Source organism: Silurus aristotelis (genome assembly GCF_946808225.1).
Source record: "Silurus aristotelis genome assembly, chromosome: 21".
NCBI lineage: Eukaryota > Metazoa > Chordata > Actinopteri > Siluriformes > Siluridae > Silurus > Silurus aristotelis.
Window position 1 is genome coordinate 1840401 of NC_139594.1, and position 18904 is coordinate 1859304.

An 18904-nucleotide genomic window follows, 5' to 3' on the forward strand; every position below is an offset into this window, starting at 1 on the left:
ATATAATGCTCATGTGTAAACTGATGCGTAAGCTAGATAATGCTTATGTGTAAGCTGGTTTGACATTCACTGATAATGATTGAATAGATGATAAACTTTGGTAATTGAAGTAGGGTGGATGTGAGGAGTCTGGAATCATCTGCCTGTGTAATGGAAACCCTAGGCGGAGACCCACTGCTGCCCTTTAATTTGGAGGTCTGCATACTTAGCTTGTGCCAATAGTTTTTTGCACACACACACACACACACACACACACACACACACACACACACACAGACAAAATGTGGCTCGCCAATTCATCCAAAATGTGCTATAGGCTGACTCTTATCTATCATTCACCACTATAAGAGAGGCATCTGATTGGCCCGAAATTTATTCTGCAGCAGGACAACGTCTGTTGGTATTACAGAGGCAGAATGATTTGAGTTGGCCTACATTGACAGAAGATCTTTTGTTAGTTCTGCAAGATGTTTGGAACAACCTACCTGCTTTGTTCCTTCAAAAACTGTGTGCAAATGTACCTAGAAGAAGTGATGCTATATTAAAGGCAATTGAAGATTATTTGCAATGTGAGATGGAGTGTTCAAAGTGGTGCTCAATCTACGATTATATATGATCAAATCAGTGCCAATCTGCTTTTAGTACTCAAAACAAATTCAGAAAGAACATAAACATGGATTGAAATAAAATTATTTTCCTCCCCAGGATATTTGATGCTGCACCTAAACCTCTGCCTCAGTCTTCTGAGGAACAGATCATGTGACTTGATCTTACCTCAGTGTCTCCAGTTTACAGTAAGGAGTCTCTAGTACAGCTGAGAGATATTTCACTCCTGAGTCTTTAATTTTATTCCGAGACAGATCCAGTTCTCTTAGGTACGAGGGGTTCGATTTCAGAGCTGAAGTCAAAGTAACACAACCTTCATCTGAGATGCCACAATACCACAACCTGCAGAAAGACAATGACACATTTTACTCTCTCACTTTACATAATTTGCATGGATTATTGCACATATCTGCAAGTCTTATGTTTCTTAATATAATATAAAACCTCATTAAAAGTTATAAATGCAAACATGGTAAAAGCAGCTACAATATGCTCAATAAGATGTTCAAGTCAAATGTTTTTTAATGTCATTTCAACCATTCACAGTTGGTACAGTACATAGTGAAATGAAACAACATTCCTCTAGCACTTAGGAGCTACAACAACATGTAATAACACAAGAGGACACAAATCTAACATATTGAACTAAAAGCTACTTATTTTGTTTTGTCCACGCTTCATTGAAAGCTTTTTGGCTTTACATCAGTAGTTTAGCTGTCTCGACTCTGAATGTGCAATGGGGGAATGATGGTACTGAGCAGAGATGTTGAAAATCTCAGTGAGAACATCTGCTAGCTGGCATGCACATACTTTGGGCACTCTGCTAGGAAAGTTATATGGTCTATAGTATTGAGGTTCTCACGCTAGTTCTCTAAATATATTCCTTTGTCTGTTCAGTGTCTATAGAATATTTATGTTGTGAGTATGTAAGGTATACAGGAAGTCTTTATCTGGGATCTCACATCTCCGGCTAGTACAAACCCGATTCCAAAAAAGTTGGGACACTGTACAAATTGTGAATAAAAAAATGAATGCAATAATTTACAAATCTCATAAACTTATATTATAGATAAAATATCAAATGTTGAAAGTGAGACATTTTTAAATGTCATGCCAAGTACAGGCTCATTTTGGATTTCATGAGAGCTACACATTCCAAAAAAGTTGGGACAGGTAGCAATAGGAGGCCGGAAAAGTGAAATGTACATATAAGAAACAGCTGGAGGATCAATTTAAAACTTATTAGATCAATTGGCAACATGATTGGGTATAAAAAGAGTATCTCAGAGTAGCAGTGTCTCTCAGAAGTCAAGATGGGCAGAGGATCACTGATTACCCAAATGCTGCGGTGAAAAAAAATAGTGGAGCAACATCAGAAAGGAGTTTCTCAAAGAAAAATTGCAAAGAGTTTGAAGTTCTCATCATCTACAGTGCATAATATCATCCAAAGATTCTGAGAATCTGAAACAATCTCTGTGCGTAAGGGTCAAGGCCTTAAAACCATACTGGATGCCCGTGATCTTCGGGCCCTTAGACGGCATACAGGAATGCTACTGTAATGGAAATCACAACATGGGCTCAGGAATACTTCCAGAAAACATTGTCGGTAAACACAATCCACCGTGCCATTCACCGTCTCCGGCTAAAACTCTATAGGTCAAAAAAGAAGCCATATCTATACATGATCCAGGAGTGCAGGAGTTTTCTTTGGACCAAGGCTCATTTGAAATGAACTGTGGCAAAGTGGAAAACTGTTCTGTGATCAGACGAATCAAAATTTGTCAAAAAAGTTCTTTTTGGAAAACTGGGACGCCATGACTGGGGGTTGCATGAGTGCGTGTGACATGGGCAGTTTACACATCTGGAAAGGCACCATCGATGCTAAAAGGTATATCCAAGTTCTAGAACAACATATGCTCCCATCCAGACGTCGTCTCTTTCAGGGAAGACCTTGCATTTTCCAACATGACAATGCCAGACCACATACTGCATCAATTACAACATCATGGCTGTACAGAAGAAGAATCCGGGTACTGAAATGGCAGCCTACAGTCCAGATCTTTCACCCAAAGAAAACATTTGGCGCATCATAAAGAGGAAGATGCGACTAAGAAGACCTGAGACAGTTGAGCAACTAAAAGCCTGTATTAGACCAGAATAGAACAATACCCCTATTTCTAAACTTGAGCAAGATGTTTGCAGACTGTTATAAAAAGAAGAGGGGATGTCACAGTGGTAAACATGGCCTTGTCCCAACCCTTTTAGATGTGTTCATACCATTAAATTTAAAATCAACTTATTTTTCCCTTAAATTTTCTCAGTTTAAACATTTGATATGCCATATATGTTGTATTTTGAACAAAATATTGGAATTTGAAAACTTCCACAACATTGCATTCTGTTTTAATTCACAATTTGTTCAGTGTCCCAAGTTTTTTTGGAATCGGATTTGTATGTCTTCTTATCCAAACAGGAAACAGCTTTAGGTCAGGCTTTCTTTCCAATATGTATATATACTTGTCTGCTGTCTGCAATAAACCGAAGAAAAACATTGCTCCATTCAGTGTGCTGTGTGATTCTTCCCTGATCAGAAAAGCCACCACGAGTATCGTCGATTGTATGGAAAACCTTTCCAAGATTTTTTTTAAAGAGGTTTTGTTTGGGTATGATAAAAATCTAACAAGAAGCCTTCCATACCTCACATCAGGTATGGTAAAACACAGCACCTGTTCATTGGGAGGAGGTGTTAACCTCCAGTGTCGTCTATTCAAGCCAAGCATGGAAGCTGTTCAGTACATCTGGAAGGGAGCCTGGATGCCTTGTCAATGTGAGTCGCTGCTGTAGTAGAAGTAGCTGGTAATGTTTTAGGGGGGTGCGCATTGCCGCTACGATGGGCCAGGACAGTTTGGCCTTTGCTGTTCTTGTTGCCTGCTCTGAAAGCCGAGTCTCAGATCATTAATTGTTTCTGGTTAGAGTGTGAGATGATGATTTTGGAGACAGGGATCATTGATCATTGATGTGTTTGCATGCTCAAAACAGGCTCCTGAAATGGCTCCTGATGACTAAGTTTTCATCTGCTTCAGAACCAGTTTGGAGCATCTGATTAGTTGTCCATGTGCTGAGATTAGCATACAGAGATGTGATTAAGTAGCCAAGGTGGCGCTGGTATCTGCCCGGAATGAGCAAGGGACCTTTGTGAAAAGAGGATCTAGCAGTTTAACCCCGATATTTACAAATCACATGTGAAGAGAATTTTTAAAGAGCAGTGACTTGAGATTTGCACAGTTAAAGTGGTTCAAAAAAATAAACAATTCATCATGGGGTGAATTCTGCAGTAGCATTAGTGCAAGGGCAAATGTACACTTGGATTACAATAGTAGGGGTGAATTCTTCTGGTGAATAAAACAGACTGCATCTAATTGTCATATATTATCCCAATTCCAAAATAAGTTAATACACTGTGTAAAATGTAAATAAAACAGAATGCAATGATTTGCAAATCCCATAACCCCATATTTTATTCACAATAGAACACAGAAAACGTTAAATGTTTAAACTAAGAATTTATACAATTTTAAGGAAAAAAATAGGGTCATTTTGAATTTGATGGCTGCAGCATGTCCAAAGAAAGTTGAGACAGGACCATGTTTACCACTGTGTAGCTTTGCATCTTCTGTCCGTATACATCTGGGAAGTGAGGAGAGCAGTTCCTGAAGTTTTGGGAGAGGAATGTTGTCCTATATGTGTCTAATACATGATTCTAGTTGCAGGTAGCATTGTTTTGCTCAAATATGCAAGACCATAAAAAAAAAAGAAATTTTCTGGATGGATGCATTCGTTGCTCTAAAACCTGTATATGTAGCGTTCAGCGTTTATGAAGCCTTTTGAAATGTACAAGCTGCCAATGCCACAGTCACTAATGCACTGAGTGCTGATAACAAGCCAGATGATCCCTTTCTTCTTTAGTTAAAAGGAGGTGGTGTCCATGGTTTTCAAATAGAAATCAAAATTTCTGTTTTTACTTACAATTTACACAGTGTCCTAAATTTTTTATTTCCCCTAACCTGGCCACTGGCATCAGATAACACCAAGATTTGAAGGCCAGGTTCGCAAAACTAGCCGAGATCATCCAGCCTCTGCTGCAAGTAATCCTGTATGTTGGTTTGTGTGTGATCTCTATATTCTAATAGTGTTGGGCAATGTTATGCAATAACACTGGTTGCTCTGATGTCCATATGGCATTTGGGTTTAAAAAATAAATACCATTCTGCCACTGTGTGCTACTTCTGTGCTGCTATCTTGGATCTCTTTTGAGGGTTTCAGTGTGGAAACATTGGGGATAAAAAGTCTGAGGCGCTCAGGGGGTAACATGGCCAAGATACAGCACAAGCAGAGTGTGGACATTCAGCAGGAGAGCAGAAGAGGACAACGCTGTGCCTAACAGTAATGCTAATGATAATAACACAGCAAACATTCCTGACAAAAGTGTTAATGCTAATTATTACACTGGTGCTGGCTTACTTATGCAAAACAGTGAGTCAAGCAACTTGATAAGGGTGGAGAAAACAGAGAAAATATGGAAAAAAAGGGCAAGATAAAAAATGGCAATAATAATGGAAAACCTAAAAATCTGAGAATACTGTAGTGTTAGACAGTGAAATGGCAGAATTCAGTATAGATGATACAGGATAACTATTTCTACACAAAAACTGGATTGAAAAAATCTGTGTCATGGATACTAAGAGACTGGACATGTCAGTGTATAGACTGTACACCCCTGCATCCAGAGCAAACACTGGACAAATACTTGGAACTATAATCCTGATCTACTACATACTCTAAGTATAAGCTTTCTACAGTAATTGGATTTAAACGTTTTTGGGTGAGGGTTTATATGGTTATAAATATCAAATAGGCAAATATGAGCTAAAAAAAAAGATTTTTTTGCATCATTTACAACTCGACATGTTGTGAATGCTAAAAGTTTCTTACTTAGGAAGATGCTCTTTTCTTTATCTTACCTTAGTGTCTTGAGTTTACAGTGTGGATTCTCCAGTACAGCAGAGAGACACTTCACTCCTGAGTCTCTGATTTCATTCCTAGACAGATCCAGTTCTCTCAGGTGTGAGGGGTTTGATCTCAGAGCTGAAGTCAGAGCAGCACAACCTTCATCTGAGACATCACAATCACACAACCTGCAGAGAGACAATGACACTTTCTTCATTCTCTCAGATCAAATAAGTTCAGCATGAAATTTTTAATTAAATACAGTAGATGTGGCTAGTGCTACTTCATCAGTGTTGGCAAGTAAAGCAAAGCTCCATCATTTATATTAGCCATTCAACAAATATTCATTTTGTTTAATTAATATTTTTAATTAATATTTATGCCAGTGGGTCTTGGACTTTAAATCAACTATGTCTAAATCAATCTGTATTCTTCTTCTTTCAGCTTCTCCCATTAGGGGGCACCACAGCAGATCATCCGTCTCTATACCCCCCTGTCCTCTACATCTGCCTCTTTCAACCCAACTACCTGCATGTCTTCCCTCACCACATCCATAAACCTCCTCCTTGGTCTTCCTCTTTTCCTCCTTCCTGGTGTCTCCATCCTCAGCATTCTCCTACTGATATACCCCATGTCCCTCCTCTGCACATGTCCAAACCATCTCAATCTCACCTCCCTCACCTTGTCTCCAAAACGTCCAACATGCGCTGTCCCTCTAATAAACTCATTTCTAATCCTGTCCATCGTCGTCACTCCCAACGAAGATCTCAACATCTTCAACTCTGCTACCTCCAGCTCCACCTCCTGTCTTTTACTCAATGCCACTGTCTCTAAACCTACAACATCTCCACAGTCCTATACACTTTCCCTTTCACTCTCAAAGATACTCTTCTATCACAAATCAGTCCTGCTATCACTCTTCTCCACCCACTCCACCCTGCCTGCACTCTTTTTTTCACTTCTCTGACACACCAGACTTCCTCATACAATACCACAACTCCTCTCTCCACCCTGTCGTACGCTTTCTCTAAATCCACTGCAGGTCTGCACATCTCCCTTCTTCTTAAAGATCAGTACCAGCACACTCCTTCTCCATTCCTCAGGCATCTTCTCACCTTCCATAATCTTGTTAAACAATCTGGTTAAAAACTCCACTGCATCTCTCCTAAACATCTCCATGCTTCTACCGGTATGTCATCTGGTCCAACCGACTTTTCACTCTTCATCCTCTTAATTGCTGCTCTCACTTCCTCATTACTAATCCTATTCACTTCCTGCTTTACCATCTCCACACCATCCAACCTTCTCTCTATCTCATTTTCCTTCACATTTCCATCTCCATCCTTTATTGCTCTAACTTGCAGCACATCCTTCCCTGCTCGGTTCCTCTGCCTGGACAATCACTACAATCGGTCAATCTCCTCCTCGTCTTCTTCACCTTCAAAACCATCCTACAGACCACCATCAGATTACTTATAAAACAATCCAGGCCTTTTTTTTGACCCTCAGCACAGACTTCTTTGTGGCAAAAAAAACCCTCAGCATCCTTTATTGCCTTGCTGACTTCCCTGGACTGATTAAAAATTAAGATTAAATTAAACTCTCATTGAGTCAGCATTCAAGCCCTATAATTGGGTCTACTTCACTTAGCTCGACTTGAATAAGGCTTACAATTTTTAATCAGAACTTAAAAAAAAACAGCCGTAGCACATTTTGACCATTTCAAATATTTGGTTGTGCTCTTCTGCCTTGCTAATGCTACAGTAGTATTAAAGGCTTACACAACTCATGGACCTCCTCAACAGCTTTGTCTATGTGTACCTAGATGATGTTCTGCAATGGTTGCTTGAGTTTAAACTGGTAAACTCACTAAACCTTCTGAAGCGGCACTTCTGATCAGTCGTATTCAATCTGCATGGAATCCCTCTGAATGTCATTTCTGACTATGTACCCCAGTTTATCTCACATGTTTAGTGTTTTTAGGTCACGCTCTTGGTGCAGTGCATTGATGTGTCACTATTACTGAGACTTTGCACAGAATGAGCTCCCACTATCAGACAGCACCAGATTACTAACGTTTTCCTCTAAAGATATTTAATATAAAGACTGATTTTACAGACATTGTACCCATGTTATTTAGAGAATGATCAAATCCTCTGTTTACTGATTATACAGCAGAACTGACTACAGGACTACAGGCTGTATTTATAAAAGCACTTTTCAGTTGCTATCCAAACAAATCAATTAATACACAGTATTATTGTGGATAGAAAACAAAAATATATATAATGTAGTGAAATTAAATGATTTTCCTCTTAAGGATATTTGATGCTGAACCCAAAACCTTTGGTTCAGTCTTACAATTGGAGAATGTGTCTTACTGAGGAGCAGGTGATGTGACTCTCAGAGAGATGTTCTTACCTCAGTGTCTGCAGATAACAGTGAGGATTCTCCAGTACAACAGAGAGACACTTCACTCCTGAGTCTCTGAATTTATTCCAAGACAGATCTAGTTCTCTCAGGTGTGAGGGGTTTGAGCTGAGAGCTGAATTGAGAGTACCACAGCCTTCATCTGAGACATCACAACCAGATAACCTACATAAAGCAAAATCATTCTTCAAAATCTCATCCTGAGACACATAATCATGAACTTTACTATAGTCACTACAGCTTTAACTTACTATATATATTACTATGAATGAAGTTTATACAAAAGTTAACAGCAATATGTCTTTTGAGATGAAAGGCATAAAATAGAATAAAAAATAGATTGTATTATGTGTTTATAATGTGTAAAAAGATCAAGTGCCTCGAGTTCAGGACCCTGATGATATAAACCAATTTCATGTATTTGTTGCCTTACCACCTGCAAGAGATCTAGTTAGCTCCTTGGTAAACTGATCAATGGCACAAAAATGGAAAATAGAATGTAACCACTCCGATGGAAAAAGAGCAAAAAAATTGGTTTAGTAGGTGAAGAGATTCTGTCCAGATATACACCTCCTCCTACAGCACTGGCTCTGAAACCAAACTTTTGAACAGGGACTATTTCACACTGGAGTGAGACACTCTAACCGTCCGCCACAGGGAGGTATTATAACCCATGTGCAGAGACCAGAGTGCTGATAAATCAAGTTCTTTATTTACAATGTCCAGAAAGCACCACAAGGAAAGCAGCAAAATTAATACCTAAATATTTTTTTGAAGAGCACAGGTTTGGAAACCCAGCAATGTAGAGAAATTAAAATAAAACTGAGGCAGAAAAATAGAGATTCTTCACAGGGAAGTGCTCTAACAAAGTCCCTCAGAATTAAATTATTAAGGTCACACAGAGTCAAGAAAGAACAGGCATGACACAAAAATCTCAATGTCAAAAAATTTTGCAGAACCAATTAAATAAGCTGATGATCACAGACACTAAAGGGGGCATTAAAAACACAGGGCTAAAGATGTAAACCCTAAGCTCTTCTTAGGGTGTAGGTCATAGGGCTTAGGGAGTAGGGGCTTACTGGTGGCATCTGGAGGTGAAACACGGAAGCGCAGTCACTAGCATTTTTCTAGATCCTGACAGTAAAGTGGTCAGTGCTTGCCTTGATGGTAACAGGGGCAAAAAGAGCTCATAGATTTACTCACAAACACTGATGAGCCAAGCAAAGAAATCAGAGTAAAGAAATGTCTGGAGGGTAGCCTGGAGGGTATGTTCCAACTTGGAACTTCTCAGCCTCCCTGGGTCTATGCCAGGGTACTGAACAGTGGGGTTCAAGCATTAGTGAATGCCAGATGCAAGATTAGTATATGTAGTAATATGGTTTTTAATGTGGTAATCTGCTTACCATGAAGAGGATGAAATAAAGTCAAAAAAGTTTTTGGATCGCATGGAACATGTTTCAGAAGTATTATTTTGAAGGACCAATAATTATGGACCATAGGTCCCAGAAAACGTTTGATTCATATTACAAATGTGGTGATTCAAGGGCACCCCTGTTGTGCATCTCTATGTGAAGCCTATTTCCAGAGGGCCTCTGTTTTGGTGATCTCTGGTTGCATTGTTAATATTTGCAGATGACGTGGACTAAATCAATTTATCAAGTAGTGATGTCCAGCATGCTCTGAGGTGGCTTATAGTGGAGTGGCCAGTATAAAGATCAGCACCGCTGAATATAAATTCATGATTTGCTGAAAACTGGGTCCAGATGCAGAAGCAGATTAGTTCAAGAATTTCAGGGACTTGTTCATGAGTCAGGGAAGAGTGGAGGGACATATTGACAGATGGATCAGTACAGAGACAATAGTTATGTGAACAAAGTACCAGGAGATCAAGCTGTAGAAAAAGTTGCGCTGAAAGGAGAATCCTTAACTTTATTCTCGATATTAGAGTATGTGTCTCACTAAGGAGCAGGTCATCTCTAATACAGATGATCTTACCTCAGTATCTCCAGTTTGCAGTGAGCATTTTTCAGTAAATTAAAAAGACACTTCCATCCTGTGTCTCTGAGTTTAATCCGAGACAGATCAAGTTCTCTCAGATGTAATGGGTTTGATATCAGAGCTGACACCAAAGTAACACAGCCTTCATTTGAGACACCACAACCACACAACCTGCAGAGAGACAATAACACTCTTTATACTCTTAATTCATAACACATAGTTCAGTTCTGAAGAAACTTTATATCAGTTATTGCATTGTATATTCACTATTGAATTCAGACCCTCAGCAAAACATTTTATGACTAAATTAACTAAATAACAATAATAAATAGAAAGAAAGACATAGCTGTCCTATGTAGTCCCAGCCTGAAGTATTTATTAAAAGTTCATTCTCACTTAATTTTCTTTCCATAATTGGAAATTGGGCTGGTGGCCGAAGGAGGAGAAGGAGGAGGAGAAGGAAAGGAGGAAGACGTGTACAGAGACGGCAGGAAAAGGAGCAGTGTAGGAGAGTGGAGGTTCGGGTTGGTACTATAAATGTTGGTACTATGACTGGTAAAGGGAGAGAGGGAGCTGATATGATGGAGAGGAGAAAGGTAGATATGTTGTGTGTTCAGGAGACCAAGTGGAAAGGGAGTAAGAGCAGGAACATTGGAGGTGTTTAAACTGTTCTATCATGGTGTGGATGGAAAGAGAAATAGTGTAGGGGGGATTCTGAAGAAAGAGTGTAGTGGAGATGAAGAGAGTTTCTGATAGGGTGATGAACGTGAAGCTGGATGTTGAAGGCGTGATGATAAATGTCATCAGTGTTTATGCTCCACAAGTCGGCTGTGAGATGGAGGAGAAGGAAAGATTCTGGAGTGAGTTAGATGAAGTGGTAGAAGGTGAACCTAGGAATGAAAGATTGGTGATTGGGGCAGACTTTAATGGGCATGTAGGTGAAGGGAACAGAGGTGATGAGGAGGTGATGATAGGTATGGTCTTAAGGAGAGGAATGTGGAAGGGCAGATGGTGGCAGATTTTGCTAAAAGGATGGAAATGGCAGTGGTGAACACGTATTTTAAGAAGAAGAAGGATCATAGGGTGACGTATAAGAGTGGAGGAAGGTGCACACAGGTGGACTATGTTCTATGTAGGAGATGCAACCTGAAGGAGATTGGAGACTGTAAGGTGTTGGCAGGGGACAGTGTAGCTAGACAGCATCAGGTGGTGGTCTGTAGGATGGTTTTGGAGGTGAAGAAGAAGAGGAGGATTGTGAGGACTAGAAGAATAAGATGGTGGAAACTGAAGGAGGAAGAGTGTAGTGTGAGGTTCAGGGAAGAGGTCAGACAGGAGCTCGGTGGTGGTAAAGAGGTGTTGGGTGATTGGGAAACTACTAATCTTACTAAGGAGCAGGTCATGTGACTCTCAGGGAGATGATCTTACCTCAGTATCTCCAGTTTACATTGAGGATTTTCCAGTACAGCAAAAAGATTCTGAACTCCTGAGACTCCGATGTTATTCCTTGACAGATCCAGTTCTCTGAGGTGTGAGGGGTTTGATCTCAGAGCTGAAGTCAGAGTTGCACAGCCTTCATCTGTGATCTCACAATCACTCAACCTTCAGAGAAGCAATAACACTATTCACTCTCAATTCAAGGCCCCACAGATCAGTTCAGCAGGAACGTTTACAAAATTTTAATCATGATTAACGTTGTGTTTAAGAGGTGTGTGGAGGAGGCATGGTAGGTGGGTGAGTGCCTATGTATTTCTGTCTTCACAAAGTTAACAAAGGGCCGTCATTTTCCTTAATAGTCACATTCCTTTTAATATATGATACATGCATTTACATTGTGAGCACATTTAGCTGGTCCAAGTGAGAATTTATTTACTGCAAATTTTGAGTAATCTCTGCAGCAAAAAACAACAATCAAACCAAAATAGCTTTATTTAGCTACATTAATACACAATTTAATGGAAATGCACACCACAGATATGTACAAGAGTGTGTATGAACTTTTCCTCCTATAATGAATTGTTGCAGTACAAATGTATACATTTGCTGTGTTTAGAACCCTTACATTTTTCAAAGGACATTTTCAGCTTTGATTAAGTTGTAATGAACTTTTTTAATGCCATGGCTAAAAATGTTAATCATAAATACTCTTTTTCCAGTTCCAGTTCTGAGACAAGCTAAGATCAGCAACATCATATAATATGCAGAAAACTAACAAAACATTTTTTTTTTATCAGATCATTTTTATGTGATTCAGAAAGATGAACTTACCTCAGTGTCTGCAGGTTACAGTGAAGATTCTCCAGTACAGCAAAGAGATGCGTCACTCCAGAGGGTCCAAGTTTATTCTCAGACAGATCCAGTTCTCTCAGGTGTGAGGGGTTTGATTTCAGAGCTAAAGTCAGAGCAGCACAACCTTCATCTGAGACACCACAACCACACAACCTGCAAAGAGGCAATGACACACTTTTTATTCTCTTAGTTCAAGGTACATAGATCAGTTCAGCAGGAACTTTTCATTAAAAGTTTACTGTGGTCTTTCACTAGAAAATACATAATCTTCTTCTTTCAGTTTCTCCCATTAGGGGGCGCCACAGCGGATCATCCGTCTCCATACCCCCCTGTCCTCTACATCTGCCTCTTTCAACCCAACTACCTGCATGCCTTCCCTCACCACATCCATAAACCTCCTCCTTGGTCTTCCTCTTTTCCTCCTTCCTGGTGTCTCCATCCTCAGCATTCTCCTACTTATATACCCCATGTCCCTCCTCTGCACATGTCCAAACCATCTCAATCACGCCTCCCTCACCTTGTCTCCAAAACGTCCTACATGCGCTGTCCCTCTAATAAACTTATTTCTAATCCTGTCTATCATCGTCACTCCCAACGAACATCTCAACATCTTCAGCTCTGCTACCTCCAGCTCCACCTCCTGTCTTTTACTCAATGCCACTGTCTCTAAACCATACAACATCTCAGGTCTCACCACAGTCCTATAAACTTTCCCTATCACCCTCACAGATACTCTTTTATCACAAATTACTCCTGCTATCACTCTTCTCTACCCACTCCACCCTGCCTGCACTCTTTTCTTCACTTCTCTAACACACTCTCCATTACTTTGCACTGTTGACCCCAGGTACCTGAACTCCTCCACCTTCTCCATCTCTTCTCCCTGCAACTGCACCCCATCACTGCCCTCCCTCTCATTCACACACACGTACTCTGCCTTACTCCTACTGACTTTCATTCCCCTTCTCTCCAGCGTGTACCTCCACCTCTCCAGGCTCTTCTCAACCTGTTCACTACTCTCACCACGAATCAGAATATCATCCGCAAACATCATAGTCCATGGAGACTCCTGCTGACCTCGTCTGTCAACCTGTCCATCACTACTGCAAACAGGAAAGGGCTCAGAGCCGATTCTTGATGCAGTCCAACCTCCACCTTGAACCAGTCTGTTGTTCCTACTGCACACTTCACTGCTGTCACACTGTCCTCATACATGTCCTGCACCACCCTCACATACTTCTCTGACACACCTGACATCCTAATACACCACCACAACTATTCTCTCCACCCTGTCATACGCTTTCTCTAAATCCACAAACACACAATTAACTCCTTCTGACCTTCTCTATACTTCTCCATCAACATTCAAAGAAAATAATACGTCTGTGGTGCTGTGGTTCATCAGCATGAAACCATACTGTTGCTCACAGATGGTCACCTCTTAACTTCATGGTGTGACTGATCAACTTAATTCCCCCGTAGTTACTGAAGGTCTGCAGATCTAACTTATTCTTAAAGATCGGTAACAGCAAACTCCTTCTTCATTCCTCAGGCATCTTCTCACCTTCCAAAATCCTAGTAATTAATTACGCAAAAGCTCACTTACTCACCACAGAGAACCACCAAAAGAACTCAACATTAAGTTGTGTATTATACAAACTGATTTACATACAATATTATAACAGGATGTTTGTTCTAAATGTAGGACGTCTAAATCCCAGGATGTCAACTGACATGTCTAATGCTCTGCTCTCCATTGCGCTGAAAATTATTATATTTTTTGCAAATAAATCATATTTTCTTTTTTATAGAACTACATCTATTAAACTGTATTTCAAAGATTATTTTAAGTTTCTTTGTTACTGAGAGGAAAATGTTGTGATTACTGTTTTTAAGAAATCAGAAATATCAAATAAAGGTTTAAAACACAACTAAACTTAAACTATTAGAGAATGTGTCTTATTGAGGAGCAGGGCAGGTGACTCTCAGCGAGATCATCTTACCTCAGTGTCTCCAGTTTACATTTAGGATTTGCCAGTACAGCAGAGAAACGCTTCACTCCTGAGTCTCTGAGTTTATTATTAGACAGATCCAGTTCTCTAATGTATGAGGGGTTTGATCTCAGAGCTGAAGTCAGAACACCGCAGTCTTTACTTGAAACATCACAATCACGCAACCTGCAAAGAAGCAATGACACACTCTTTATGCTCTCAGTTCAGAAAACACAGATCATTTAAGCAGGACCTTTAGTCACTATAAGATACAGAATCTTAATAAATTATTAAATGAGATCCAAAATGTAATAATAAAATTCAATTTATTGAGTATGAGACATTGTGTGTTTGATAATAATTGCCCAGTGCAAATGATCCAGAATGCTGCTGCAAGACATGCTTCAACCTTCTTAGGATCTCCTAGGAGAAACAAACCTCACCTTATAGATCAGTAGTAGAATATGTGAGTGAAATGCAGAACAAGATCGATCAAGAAGCACCCATCATGAGGCAACATAAGAGTTGGGACAGGCTGAGAAATGAAGAGCAGCTCAGCCATGGGAATTCCAACCAGGAAACCAGATTCTACTCCTAGTACCGAGCACAGACTGTAAGTTCCTGGTTCACTGGCAAGGACCATACACAGTGGCAAGGCAAGGCTTGCTGACAAGCACTGTATACACACTCCCGCACTCTCAACCTTTTTCACTATACTGACAGATCCTCCAGAGTGTACCTTGGTCCAGAAAGGAAAAGACCTGACCTGGCCTGATGCACTTGGCACATCTTGACTATAAAACACTATCAAGGGTAGATGTATGACAACCATGCTGTGTTCCTGTAGCCTGATGTCTGGCAATTCAGAGAGATGTAAAGAAAATGCTAAAGGGAGGAATTATAGAGGAGTCCATCAGCCCCTGTTCCAGGCCCATCGTGGTAGTACCAAAGCCAGACAAGAGCCTAAGACTTTGCAATGACTTTGTAAACTCAACCAGGTTTCGCATTTCAACAGCTACCCTATGACCAGAGTACATGACCTGGTACAGTGCCTTGGAAGGGGCAGGTTTAGACCCAACCTTAATCTTACAAAAGGATACTGGCAGGTGGCTCTGACACAGAAAGCCAAACCCAAGACAGTTTTCAGCACATGCAACGGACACTGGCAGTACAGAGTCCTCCCGTTTGTCCTCCACAGACTCTAGAGACTGATGGACATTGTTCTATGTCTTCACTATCAGTTTGCAGCTGCCTACCTAGACAACGTGGTCATCCACTTGAAGACATGGACCAACATCGTTCGAACAGCGTTCGTGTTATCGGCAAAGTTGTTGGTCGTTGTCTTGATTAATGTAGGAACAACGTTGCTGCTCAGGGAAATGTAGAAGATGTCAGTGAAAACATTCGCCAGCTGTTCTGCACATTTCCAGAACACTCTGCCAGGAACATTGTCTGATCCAGCAGATTTCTGTGGGTTAACTCTGCATAGAGTTTTCCTCACTTCAGCTGTGGTTAGACAGAGCCACTGATCACTGTGATTCCTGGATGTGATCCTGGTACCTGGTTGTGATCGCCTGGATGTCCTGCCACATGCGGCGGGTGTCTCCGCAGACCTGGGACTGACTGTGGATTCGCTTGGTGTGTGCACGCTTCGCCTATCTGATGACACTGGACAGTTTGGCCCTTGCTGTTCTTAAGGCCATCTTGCCCCCTACTCTGAAGGCAGATTCTATTTATTTTTTTAGCAGCACGCACACTTTTGTGGTCATCCATGGCTTCTGGTTGGAGCGTGTAGTGATTCTCTTGGAGAGGTCACGTCATCAACGCACTTGCTGATGTAGTTGGTCACTGATGACGTGTACTCCTCCAAGTTAATGAAATTGCCGTTGGTTGCAGCCTCCCTAAACATGTCCCAGTCAGTGCACTCAAAACGGTCCTGAAGAGCGGAGGTGGCTCCTGCTGGCCAAGTTTTCACCTGTTTTAGAACTGGTTTAGAGAACCTAACGGTCTGTATGCTGGAATTAAATTAGATGTGGTCTGAATAGCCAAGGTGGGGGCGGGGCTCCACACGGTTCGTGCCGGAGAAGTTTGTGTAAACAAGATCCAGCAGGTTTGCTCCTCTCATTGCAAAGTCCCCATGCTGATGGAGTTTAGGGAGCACAGTCTTAAGATTCGCATGGTCGAAATAATAAACAATAATGAAATAATAAACAATTGTCGGGGTGAGCATTCTGCAGGTCGCTAATAGCCCCATAGATCCAGGTGAGGTCCTCAAAGAACTCAGGAATCTCAAGGCAGCAAATACCCGGAATACCATTTGGGGCTTACCAAGGCACAGTCCCTGGAATACCGCATTGGGTGAAGGCTACTAAAACTGCAAAAAAAAAATTGAGCCGGTAAACGAATACCCATGGCCCTCCTCCAAGTATGTGGTAAACGAATACTCATGGCCCTCCTCCAGGTATGTGCTTTTCTGGGGCTGAATTGTTATTACAGAAGGTTCGTGCCTACCTTCTCCTCTCTAACCTCTCTAACTTCCCCCTCTCACAAAAAATGGACAGCCAGAATGCATCTGCTGGAGCAAAGTGGCAAAGCAGGCATTCCAGACCCTGAAGCAGATGCACCAATGCACCAATATTAAGGAACCTGGACTTCAACTTACCCTTCACAGTACACACAGATGCTTCAGAAACAAGGCTGGGTGTTTGATGGAGAAGAATACCCCATACTTTGCGTAAGTCGTAAATTGACTCTGACAAAACAGAAGTACGCTTGAGCAGAATGAGAAGCCCTGTCAATTAAGTGGGCCCTGGAAAAAACTGTGGTATTACCTAGCTGGCAGACAAATTACCCTCATGTCCCACTTCAATCGATGATAAGAGCAAAATGCTCGAATAACCTGCTGGTTTCTTTTTCTGCAGGACTTCTCATTCCAGGTGCAGCAGAGAGCTGAAGCCAATCACGGCTCCCACCCACAAAGGAAAATGTCTGGCAACAGATGATTAGCTTGGCAGATCCTCTTGAGAAAATAGAAGAGTATAAAAGGGGTCGTTGTGACAGCAGAGCTGAGTTACGTTTTGACTCCACCAATTGTCTCTCTTCTCTCTATGAGGCAGCAGAGACAGCGAGGACAGAGTTTCCTCCAAGCCTGATCTCTGCCTCGACTAGAGAAGACTCAGCCCAGTCCCTTGGCTGATTCCTCTGACCCATTAGGACCTAAAGCATTATGTAGAGAGAAAAGAGGTGGCTGGACTGTTATATAACATAAACTGGCCTGCCCAATAACTGAATCTAAATCCAATTGAACTGCTCTGAAATTAACTGAATAACAAGGTAAAGAAATATCCAACTACTGAAGAACACTTTTGGTAAGTTTTTACAAGAGGTGTGTGTAACAGTTGTTCACATTTGTTAGTACTGTAACTAAAGCCTGAGTTTTATATACATTTACTGTAAAAAATGTGGAAACACCTAGTCTATTATGGTTTTTGAGAGACACATGCATGTTTCTTTTATTCATATTACACAAACTAGGTCATTTAGTGGTATGATGATTTACTTTAACCAAATATATATACAAATGTTAAACTTTACAAAATTAAACATTTTTGACATCCAGACAGTTCGCTTCTCCATACAAGAAAAATACTAAAATACTTAGCTTAAAAACTGGTAAAATACTTAAAAATTGCCAAAGGTGTTCTTCAGTAGCTGAATATTTCTTTTTGTCCTTGTGATTCAGTTAATTTCAAAACTGTTCAATTGGATATACTGGGCAGTTACTGGGTAGGGCAGTCCATGATAGATAACAGTCCAACTGAATCTTTTCTCTCTTGTTGTATGGTGAAATTGGTTTCAATTTCCAACATAAGTTCATATGGAAATGCATAGTACTAAAAGTTTGTAATAGGGTTTGATGTTTATATTCATCCCTGGTAGTGTTCAGATGGAGCTGAAGAAGGTCCAAGCAATAATAGTATAGATAAAAGCAGATAAAAGCAGATCTGGAGCTGAAAGAGTGGAGTGGAGTCATCAGCTTGAGAGGGCTCAGCACACATTTCAAGTGTTCATCAACCACTAGAACCTAGAGTACATCCTGCAAGCCAAACAGCTCAATCCCTGCTGTGCTGGATGCTTCCTGTTCTTTAGTTTATTCTAGTTTGTCCTCTTTTAGTGCCCAGGCCTTAAGTATTTCAAGCCTAATATTATGCCCTGAGTATTTTTGCTCACCACCCACAAAAAGCCTGTAGCACCCATCAGCTCCAATGCCAAGGTGGTGATAAGACAAGATCATACCCAGGAGAAGGAGGTTGTTAAACATCTGTTTCCAGGTTCTTGAATAGAGCCACTCCACTGGTAGTTGTTCACTTTTGGTGAACAACTATTAACGAGGATGTCAAAACCTTTGTGGTGGACTGCCCCTTAAGCAAAGGTCCCATGTAATCCACCCTAGCCTGGCCATCACTCTTTGGCCTTAGTCACATCTCTTCATGGACTTTATCATGTGACTTCTACCTTCCCAAGGTAACACTAGCATTCTAGTATTAGTAAACAGATTCTCTAAGGCTTTCAGCTGATTCCCCTAC

The 18904-nt window shown here is 40.8% G+C and overlaps 1 protein-coding gene across 1 annotated transcript in view; it reads right to left on the reverse strand.

The window, feature by feature from the left end:
* Positions 1-18904, reverse strand: part of LOC310716822 (uncharacterized protein) — a 58230-nt gene that overhangs the window by 1546 nt on the left and 37780 nt on the right. The window contains 7 exon segments of the mRNA XM_083524296.1: positions 775-948; positions 5628-5801; positions 8035-8208; positions 10039-10212; positions 11467-11640; positions 12307-12480; positions 14331-14504. Coding sequence (XP_083380422.1) covers positions 775-948; positions 5628-5801; positions 8035-8208; positions 10039-10212; positions 11467-11640; positions 12307-12480; positions 14331-14504 — 1218 coding nt within the window.